Source organism: Abramis brama (assembly GCF_963993115.1).
Source record: "Abramis brama genome assembly, chromosome: 15".
Classification (NCBI taxonomy): domain Eukaryota; kingdom Metazoa; phylum Chordata; class Actinopteri; order Cypriniformes; family Leuciscidae; genus Abramis; species Abramis brama.
This window is the reverse complement of record NC_139977.1, coordinates 15961001-15971775: the sequence shown is the minus strand read 5'-3', so window position 1 is coordinate 15971775 and position 10775 is coordinate 15961001. Positions and strand designations below refer to the sequence as shown.

At 37.5% G+C, this 10775-nt stretch overlaps 1 protein-coding gene across 4 annotated transcripts in view; it reads right to left on the bottom strand.

The window, feature by feature from the left end:
• Window positions 1-861: 861 nt before the first annotated feature.
• The window catches only part of stim1b (stromal interaction molecule 1b), a 37246-nt gene continuing 27332 nt past the window's right edge, over window positions 862-10775 (bottom strand). For 2 of the 4 annotated variants that reach the window (XM_084136080.1, XM_084136081.1), the window contains exons 11-14: window positions 8747-8982; window positions 8476-8556; window positions 5160-5223; window positions 862-2085 (exon numbers count right to left, since the gene is read on the bottom strand). In XM_084136080.1, the coding sequence (XP_083992206.1) occupies window positions 1671-2085; window positions 5160-5223; window positions 8476-8556; window positions 8747-8982 (796 nt within the window). In that variant the 3' untranslated portion in view covers window positions 862-1670. The remainder of the gene's footprint in view (window positions 2086-5159; window positions 5224-8475; window positions 8557-8746; window positions 8983-10775) is intronic. The other 2 variants (XM_084136082.1, XM_084136083.1) reach the window with 1 other exon arrangement.

Genomic DNA, 10775 nt, shown 5'->3' with positions numbered 1-10775 from the left:
AGTTTTTTAAAAAAAATGCAATGCTGTGGAAGTTACTCTAGAAAACCTATTCAGCTCTGAGAACCATCAAACATTGTTTTTCTTTATTTTAATTATTGTGGTCTATGGAAGGTATTTTCTGCTAATTTAAGAAGAATAACTATTTCATTATTTTTTATAAGCGTTCACAAAGTACACTACAGTTAAAAAAATAGTAAGATTTCTAATATTTTCAATTTTTAATTTAAAAAAATCTCACGCTCACCAAATTGATAAAAAATACAGGAAAATATTATTGCAATTAAAAATAGAAAATTCAAAATTTAATTTATTCCAGTGATGGCAACGCTGAATTTTCAACGACTCATTTTGTGCTTAAGAAAGATTTCTTATCAATTTTGAAAACAGTTGTGCTGCTTAATATTTTTGTGGAAGCCGTGATGTATTCAGGATTCTTTGATGAATAAAGCTCAAAAAAACATTTATTTGAAATAGAAATCTTTATCACTTTTATCAATTTAACGTGTATAAAAGTACACAGTCCACAAAGTGAATAAAATTATTTCTTAAAGAAATCTTACTGACACCAAACTTTTGAATGGTAGTGCATGTGCCAATATGTAAAATAATAAATTGGAAAAAAAATTAAAAACGGATTAATTTCAGATTTCATTTTTGATTTTCATTTAGATTTTTTTGCTAATACATTGTCCCTGTCAATTTAAAAAAGTGAATTTGAGCTTTCACTTTTTTTTTTTGTTAACAAAGTCTGCCAAAATTAAATAAGTCAAAAGTGAAAAAGAAATAGCTAATAATAGTGACACATGTATTTTAAAATGTAAAGTTTTGTGTTCTAGTGTCAAGAAAAGAAACTCCCCAGTGTATGTTAGAACTCAACTTTTAATTCGCAAAACCTCCCTTTGTATATCTTGTTTTATTACTTCACCAGAATGAAAAGCATGAATGAAGTTAAAGGCATGTAGTCACACGCTGACCATCAGAAACAGAGACGAGAACTACAGTATATATCTCTGACTCACATGAAATGACATTTGGCAATGCTTAAAATGAAAGGCACTGATCTCCTCCATGAGGACGTAACAAAGTTTTGAACATTTTAAAACTAATTTTGGTAACAGCAGGGGAAATCTGAGGCAAGTAACAAGATATATTCAGCCTCACATCCGTCGGTCAATACACATACTCCTACTGTGTCATATGGCCTGGTTTTTTTCCGTAAGGGGATGTGAATGGTAATATTTATGGCCAAATCTTTTCCTCTGTCAACACTATGTTGAGCTGCACATGAAAAGGGAAGGAGTCCAAGCAAATCCTATGTAAAACAGCATAGAGTAGGCAGAGGCTGAAAGTCTTTTCATGCGCTTTGGCATTTGTTTTGAGAGTGAAAGCTCAAGCTCACGCTAACTACACTTAAAAACAGAAGAGACTCACACCAAAAATGGACATTACCATCTAGTGCCCTTATTTGTTGAAGTAAATAAATAAAATTATATCATACCCGTTCCCAACAAATAACTGTTCCTGTTCCCGTCGGTCAAAACAATTACGATATAAATCAAAAACTCCACATAAATGACATGTTCTTCTTACTAAAACTCTTCAAGATTAGAAAGTACCATTGTGTGGGTTTTAGTCCTTTTTTATATTTTGACATTTTCCCAAAACTGTTGTTATTTCTTTGGCCTTCTGAAGATTTTGGTAAAGGTGTGTTTCTTGCGGTTCGTGCTGGAACCTTCAGTGTCTTCTCCGGTGGAGCAACTGTCCTCGTCCAACAGGTTCTTCTTGCCTGTGATGTGAGCGATTCGGCTGGATCCCTTCCCTGACGATGACGACGGGCCGTCCTGCTCGGAGGTGTAGTTAAGAGAGCGCATGGAGTTGGCTGAGGCGAGGCTAGACGAGTGGATCTCTCCGAGACTAGCACATTTCTCCATGCCAAAGGTCTTTTTCTGCAGCAGAAGGCTGTCGGTGGAGGAACCACCATTGGATCTGGACTGCTTACTGTAGAGGGGAGTTGAGGAGTAGCGCTGGGCGTCTCCGCAATGAGACATGGAGAGGGAGGAATCCGATTCAGAGCGGTTCAGATCCCTAGATGATGGTACAATGAGAGAAGAGGGTTTCAGAATCTACCCATTTACTTTACTTCTGTCTGCTAGTTTCAATTTTTGAACTTGGTCAACATGAAAAGGCAGTCGCAATCCATTTTTACTTCTATTTAATTGTGTACTTCCATCACACTTGAAACGATTGGATCCCTAATTGGGTATCCATTCAGAATGCAGCCAAACCTCAATTCAATTTGCAGTGGATTGTGAGATACTACTTCCCTCATGAAATGCTTCAAGCACCTACAGAACTTTTGACTGAAGACGACAACCCACGAAAACATACTTTTTTCCCCCCAAATCTATCATGGCTTGTTATATTCTCACAACATTATTCTCTTAACAATTAGAGTAACATTAATCATCTTTAAATTACTGCATTAATAACTGGCATGGTTTTAGAAAAGCTACATTATCTTCAAAATGAACCTAAAACAAAAAGAATAAAAAATAAAAAAGAATAAATTAAAGTATAATAAAAATGAAAGCATTAAAATGATTTAATTATTAAATTATTACATTGTAAAAATTATTTAATTAATACAAAAATATGTAATTTTTTATAATTTATTTAAATTTTATATATATATATATATATATATATATATATATATATATATATATATCAGAGTTTCCGCTAGAAAAAAATGGTGCCGGTCAGGTCAAATATCGCCTCTTAATTAGTCAAGTTGAGGAAAACTGGAGGCAGGCTATGTAACTTAAATAATGACATAATCAGGCCGAATGCAACATGTCCATTATCCTTACTTTCAAATAGACGAAAAAAAAAAAAATTCTACTACGGTTCGTTTCTTCATTTGGATCTATTTGCGATCCATTCCATTCTAAACAAACAACGCAGTTTATATGCTTCGTCTTTGTTTCATTATTCATTAAGATAATAATGCGTTGATTAATAAATGCGCGCATAATTATCAGTGAACTTGATAAATGTTGCAGATATGTTTTGCTATGCATGCACAAACAAATGCCTTTCAACTTATGTGTGCAAAATTCAGAATAAAATGAATATGCAGCAATTTGTACAAATAGAGAGTCTAGGTCTACTATACGTGTTGTAGCCATTAAATAAGCTCATTTAGTTTAATATTTGTTAAAATATTATAATGTTATTTTTTAATTTGTTGATTATGAAAAGTGAACCGCACGAGTAAGGATGCGCAATATCGAGAGACATGGAGCGGGTCAGACATGATTTTGACCACTTAATTAAGTTCTGTTTTGTAGAAAGACTTTTTTGAAGTGAATTTCGTTTTGTATAAATTGTATCTTAATTTTAATTTTTTTTTTATCTACCAATTGCCTGGATTTAATAAATAAGAAGCAAATATAACAGACAATAGGCCTAAGCAGGCGCCTGCGCGGTCACTTGCATTGCTCGTGAACAGGAGCGCATCTCATCCTAATTTAACGAAACTCAGCGTAGGCCTCACAGACATGAAATATATCTTAAGAAAGCTTGAAATGTCTTTTTAACAATTTAAAACGAAAAGAAATAGGCTACACTCTGATTATGTAATCCATGATGTGCATTTCTCTCTATAGGCACTACGGAGATGGCGATCGTCAACTTCATCTTTACAGCTGTTGTTGCTGTTAATAAACTAAAAATAATAGGCCTATAATTTTATTAAACAATAAATTAAATGAAATTGTAATTGTATTAAAAAAGCAACAAAAAAAATCCTGTTTAAGTTTTTTTTTTTTTACCTATGCTATTATTAGGCTACGCATTAAATTCAGGTAGGCTACTGAGTCGCTGTCCTCAGTGCCCAGAAAAGCGCTGAAACGGAGATGAAGGGGAACCTGTTTTTATTTATTTATTATTTTTTTGGCTTATTTTAACTGCCCCATCCAGTTTTCTGGAGGCCCACCTATCAAAATCCTGGCGCCGCTAGTGCTTCGCAGCGGTCTGATATCAAGAAATAACAGACCGCATTCCACATTGGAATTCAACCAAGCCATGTAATAATGTTTAATAACTTTCAAACGGTAGAGCCTGTTCCTTTATAACATAGCCAAAGGTCGGTGTATTTTTGCTTTATACATTTTAGGCTTATTCTCAAATTCAGATTGTGTTAGGGGGGCGGGATTATTAGGCAATTTCAATCGGACAATTTGACCGGAGAAATTTCATTTTGTCAGACATTTCTTTTTTTTTTTCGGCCAATGTCCGGCAATTACCGGACAACGGTAACCCTGATATATATATATATATATATATATCAAAAATCCCTGTCTGTATGGTCTAGGTAATGTCATATCACCCCCTAAAAAATTGTTTCAGAGGCAGAACAAGTTTACATTTAAGTTTAGAAATATGAAGACATTTTTCCCCCACTGGAAGGATGTCCATTGATGAATCAAGCACCAGGAACGTTTTATAAAGTAAATGGAGTGAATTTTGATTTCATGTTGACTTAAAATAACAAAGAGATGCATGCTGGATTAATTTGGTTTCTCACTGCATTTACATTTAAATAGTTAAAACAAATTAGCTAAATCAAAAAGTTATGATTCAAGAAAAGTGAATATATATATATATATAACAGATATAGAATTGATATTAATTACTATTTAGCGTGAAAACTAATGCATACGCTTAAAAATAAAATAAAAATTACTTTGTTAGCAGTCAGTTTTTTAGAATAGGAAATATTTCAGTTCTTAATTAGTTAAGTATTAATTAATTCATAACAGGGGAGGTTGTGGACACCCTACACACATGCCGTGTGTGTCCACAGCAAACTGTGTTTGTGGTACCCGATGCTTTCAGTTCCCTGATCGCTGCATGAACCGGTGAACCCTGTTGGCGGCAGACCTGAGACCGCCTCCATTGACGTGAAGTATGAGGAACGGTACTGAAGCGCAGCAAAACGCGAGGAAGAGATGACGGAGGGATGAGACAGAGAGGAAGAGAGTGAAGGCACAGGGAGAAACTCTGTGTGACTGATGGAGTGGCTGCGAGTCTGACGCACATAAGGTCGGCCGAGGGGCCACAGGGGCCCGGATTCACTCTCACTGCCCTCTACCAACCTCTGTGAGCTCAGGTTCAGCGTGGGGTCTCCGTGACGGGGCCGCAGGGACACCAGGCTGGGAGCTGAGGAGAGGCACACACACAGATGTTAGTCATTCAAATTACCCAGTCTCTGTGAGATACTGAATCTACATGGGAGAAATAATCAAACCGTTAAATCTTAACACTAACCCATATTGGAGTCTGGGACACTGAGAGCCCAAAGACTGTACTGTAGTGTACACTGAGTTCTTAAAAGCTTAGCTTAAAGGGACAGTTCACGCAAAAATGGAAATTCTGTCATAATTTACTCACCCTCATTTTGATCCAAACCCATAAGACTTTCGTTCATCTTCGTAACACAAATGAAGATCTTTTTCAATGAAATCTAAGAGATTTCTGTCCCTCCATTAACAGCTACACAACTGACCCTTTGATGCTTATCGTCATTTATATCGTATTTATACTTTATATTAATTTAGTCTTTTATTCACATTTAAACAAACATGCTTGACGCATGAGAACAAACCTCATTGGTTCTTGCTGAAGCTCAAACGTGCTGCGTAACACGAGAATGAACCTCATTGGTTCTTGCAGAAGCTCAACCGCGCTGCGTAACACGAGAATGAACCTCATTGGTTCTTGCAGAAGCTCAACCGCGGTGCGTAACACGAGAATGAACCTCATTGGTCCTTGCGGAAGCTCAAACGTGCTGCGTAACACGAGAATGAACCTCAATGGTCCTTGCGGAAGCTCAAACGTGCTGCGTAACACGAGAATGAACCTCAATGGTTCTCGCACATCAAAAAAAACGTGCTTAAGTTTTCGTTAACCTCAACTGCTGTGTGATTTGATGAAAGTTTATATGTGAATAAAAGCCTAAATTCAATCTGTTCGTCATATAAAAAAAATTGGGGGAAAAAATCGCCAAAAAATTGGACTCAATTCATATGGATTAGTTTTATGATCTCTTTATGAACTTTTTAAAGTGTCAAAGTGGTAGTTGCGTAGACTGTCAATGGAGGGACAGAAAGCTCTCAGATTTTATCAAAAAGATTTGTACGAAGATGAACGAAAGTCTTATGGGTTTGGAATGATGAGGGTGAGTAATTGATGACAGAATTGTCATTTTTGGGTGAACTAACCCTTTAAAGGTGTGCTATAATCTATGTGTTATAGTTACGTGCTCTAGTGCTCAAAAACAGCTGTTGAGATAGTATTCTCACTTGAAATGGAATGGAGGCTTGGACCTGGAAACAGTATTCAATACATCATGACAACTAGAGGATTACATGTGGAACACTAAGCTATAGTGCTAAATGATATCTGGTATAATATGAGATACTGTGCTATGATGTTGATGAAGGAGAACTTGAGAACATACATGTAGGTACCATCACACCAGTCTTTGATGCAAAAGATTGACCACACTACAAACACATGACTGAAACACATTTTGAAAGTTCCAGCTGGAAGGAGCATGCGTGATGATGATTGACCACATTAACTGTGGTTAATGAAGGAAAACAGAGCTGGGGAGGAAACAGAGCTGATAACGTGGCACAGGAAGTGAACATATAAAAGTGTGAAAGCATTGCAAGGCTGCAGTGCAAAGAAGATCAGTGTCCACAAAAAATGTACGATGACGAATACACGGTTTCCAGCCTACACCAAAATACTGCAGAGATGCAGCTCTTTGTTAGTTGTATGAATCATGGAAACGTTTAAGATGGATAATGACCGTCTGACTGTACATTATCCAGCTTATTACACGGCTACTTGGCGAATAAATGGATATGAAATATTGTTTGGTCTAATTGTTTTGTCAGAAGACCATGGAGTGATTTGAAAGACATTAACACAGCAAGTATGATGCTGGGTCTCATTCACCAATAACGAGTGGATTATTTGTATTTATACACAGAATTTTTTTACAAAAAATATGTCTAATCCACAACAAGTACGTACGAGCATGAATTTGTTCTTAACCTCGTTGTAATGTTAATAAATTTTGAGTATTCTAATAAACGACTGCATACCTGAAGTTAGTAATTTGCATAAAACATGCACAAATCATTTCTATTTCATCTTAACACATTTATAAGCCCACCAAGATCTGTTGCGTACATGTGGTTTCAGTTGTTCCTACTTTTTTCTATAAATGTAAAATAAATTTTAGTATAAAAGATTTTGATCAATCATGATTTATCCATGAAAATGTTCATCTGCAGATTTCATGCACAAATTTGCATGCATACTAGGTTAGTGAATGAGACCCATTGTCTGCTTGCGACAACAGCCAATACAGTTTAACAGACAATTTACAAAATGTTTATGTGCAGAATATTGCAATCGTCCAATCAGAATATTCCAAAGAGCCGTCTAATAAGTTTAAATATAGGCTTTGCACTCTGCGTTTAACACTGGGTTACCATCTTTCTTTTAACCCTAGATTAAGGCCACTTTTAACTTTAGTTTAACAAAAAGGTGGGGTTGTAAAAAGGGGGTAAGCAATGTGTTTTTAACCCCAAGTTAGCTTTTGCAATGCTAACATTAAGCTGCTGCGTTAAAGACATATTGTGAATTACTAACCTAGAAACCCAGCATCATAGAACAAATGTTAGAAATAACCCAAGGTTAACAATTTCAGTGTGAAAAGCCCATATATATAATAAAAAAGAAAGCTTTGAGTTAGCTAGCTTGTGCGCTACCTATAGAGCATTGCTTTGTGGGATCATTTTCAATATAAAAAGTGTGGTCACATTTTGGCATAATTTCGCGGGAATAAAAGATCTATTGTCAACAGTGTAGCGATGCATGAAGCACAGCTCACACAGAAGCCACTTTCAAAATAAGCAACTTTCTGGTGGTCAACACGGAGAATTCCCGTGAACAACCTGAACCCGTTGGGAAATCTGTGCTGGGAAATCTTTCGCAAACACAATTTCTGATTGCGTGGATTCCAATTGTAATGAAAGGATTTCGCCGAACAACAGTAAATGTGACCCCACCTTAAAACTGTTAAATCAGTGCAAACATGGAATCAGTGGCTTCTAATTCATAATAGACCAAGCCTGGACCATCTTGGTCCAGGCTAGGTCTATTATGAATTAGAAACTCCATACTCTGGAGTTTATCCACATTTAAAAGGAATATTAACAGCAGCACTGATTCCACATCTGCATTTCAAAAGTTTAATAAAGAATTAAGGTTTTTTTGAGAGCTGTAAATACAAATTCCATCTAAAAGTTTAAGTTTAATTGGCCAGTGGAAGGGAAATAGAAGTGTTTGCTTTGTGTCAGCATTGGCTGAGAGAATAAAGGGGATGCTGCCAACCAGATTGTTTCCACGGCGATTGGCTCTCGACGGCCATGGGCCAAAGGTCGCTCACTCGCCGATCCATCTGCCAGGCGGCATCTGCGGACATTAGCCAATGATATCACACCACAAAAGGCAGAGCTCAACGGAAAGCTTAATTGCCAAGTATTAGGGTTAGAAAACTCATTTTAAAAAGGTTATAGGCGACTGAGAAGCTTTAAATTTGGACACAGATGAATATGGTCGGATTTGACTCATTGTACCACACTTGTGTGCTTGATGAACTCACATTGCAGGGTTCCTGGGGAAAGTATGTCCTCGTCCATGTCGTCTAGGTCATCGGATAGCAGTAGGTGTTGGGGTGTAGCAGAGCGGATGCCCAGGAAAGCAGGGTCCAGGTTGAGGGCAGAGGCCAGAGACGACATGCCAGGGTTATTGACAATATTATAGCCGGTCAGAATCTCAATTTGCTGCCACCGATGGAGCTTTTCTCTCAGAGCAGTGGTCACTTCTCCCAGAGCCTGTCTGCAGAAGTGAGAGAGAAAGAGAGGTGAGGCTTAGTTTTGTTGCTATATACTAATAAATAGTATATAATAGTATATACTAATAAATAATACATAAAATAAAAAGGTTCTTTATTGGCATTTATGGTTCCACGAAGAACCTTAAAATATCCATGGAACCTTTCCATTGCACAAAAGAAATAGTCTTCATAGTTGAAAAAGGTTCTTGAGATTATTAAAAAGTTAATCACACTAAGGGCCCATTCACAAAGAAACACATATTTTTTTTATATTCACTGCGCTACTTTCCCATTGTTTTTCTATGTAAACTTGCGCTAGATGGACGTGTTTAACCATTTCACTCACATTTCATTTCATCTATGCTTTATTGGGTTAAACTAACATATTCTGACAGTGCGTCTGACTAAGTTGGTAACCACTATAACAACACTCAAAGAAACTTCAATAGTTTAAACAAAATTAATTTTATACCCTTACTCTAATAAATTAAATACAATATACATGACTATATTATATACAGTGAGGAAAATAAGTATTTGAACACCCTGCTATTTTGCAAGTTCTCCCACTTCGAAATCATGGAGGGGTCTGAAATTGTCATCGTAGGTGCATGTCCACTGTGAGAGACATAATCTAAAAAAAAAATCCAGAAATCACAATATATGATTTTTTAACTATTTATTTGTATGATACAGCTGCAAATAAGTATTTGAACACCTGTCTATCAGCTAGAATTCTGACCCTCAAAGACCTGTTAGTCTGCCTTTAAAATGTCCACCTCCACTCCATTTATTATCCTAAATTAGATGCACCTGTTTGAGGTCGTTAGCTGCATAAAGACACCTGTCCACCCCATACAATCAGTAAGAATCCAACTACTAACATGGCCAAGACCAAAGAGCTGTCCAAAGACACTAGAGACAAAATTGTACACCTCCACAAGGCTGGAAAGGGCTACGGGGAAATTGCCAAGCAGCTTGGTGAAAAAAGGTCCACTGTTGGAGCAATCATTAGAAAATGGAAGAAGCTAAACATGACTGTCAATCTCCCTCGGACTGGGGCTCCATGCAAGATCTCACCTCGTGGGGTCTCAATGATCCTAAGAAAGGTGAGAAATCAGCCCAGAACTACACGGGAGGAGCTGGTCAATGACCTGAAAAGAGCTGGGACCACCGTTTCCAAGGTTACTGTTGGTAATACACTAAGACGTCATGGTTTGAAATCATGCATGGCACGGAAGGTTCCCCTGCTTAAACCAGCACATGTCAAGGCCCGTCTTAAGTTTGCCAATGACCATTTGGATGATCCAGAGGAGTCATGGGAGAAAGTCATGTGGTCAGATGAGACCAAAATTGAACTTTTTGGTCATAATTCCACTAAACGTGTTTGGAGGAAGAAGAATGATGAGTACCATCCCAAGAACACCATCCCTACTGTGAAGCATGGGGGTGGTAGCATCATGCTTTGGGGGTGTTTTTCTGCACATGGGACAGGGCGACTGCACTGTATTAAGGAGAGGATGACCGGGGCCATGTATTGCGAGATTTTGGGGAACAACCTCCTTCCCTCAGTTAGAGCATTGAAGATGGGTCGAGGCTGGGTCTTCCAACATGACAATGACCCGAAGCACACAGCCAGGATAACCAAGGGGTGGCTCTGTAAGAAGCATATCAAGGTTCTGGCGTGGCCTAGCCAGTCCCCAGACCTAAACCCAATAGAGAATCTTTGGAGGGAGCTCAAACTCCGTGTTTCTCAGCGACAGCCCAGAAACCTGACTGATCTAGAGAAGATCTG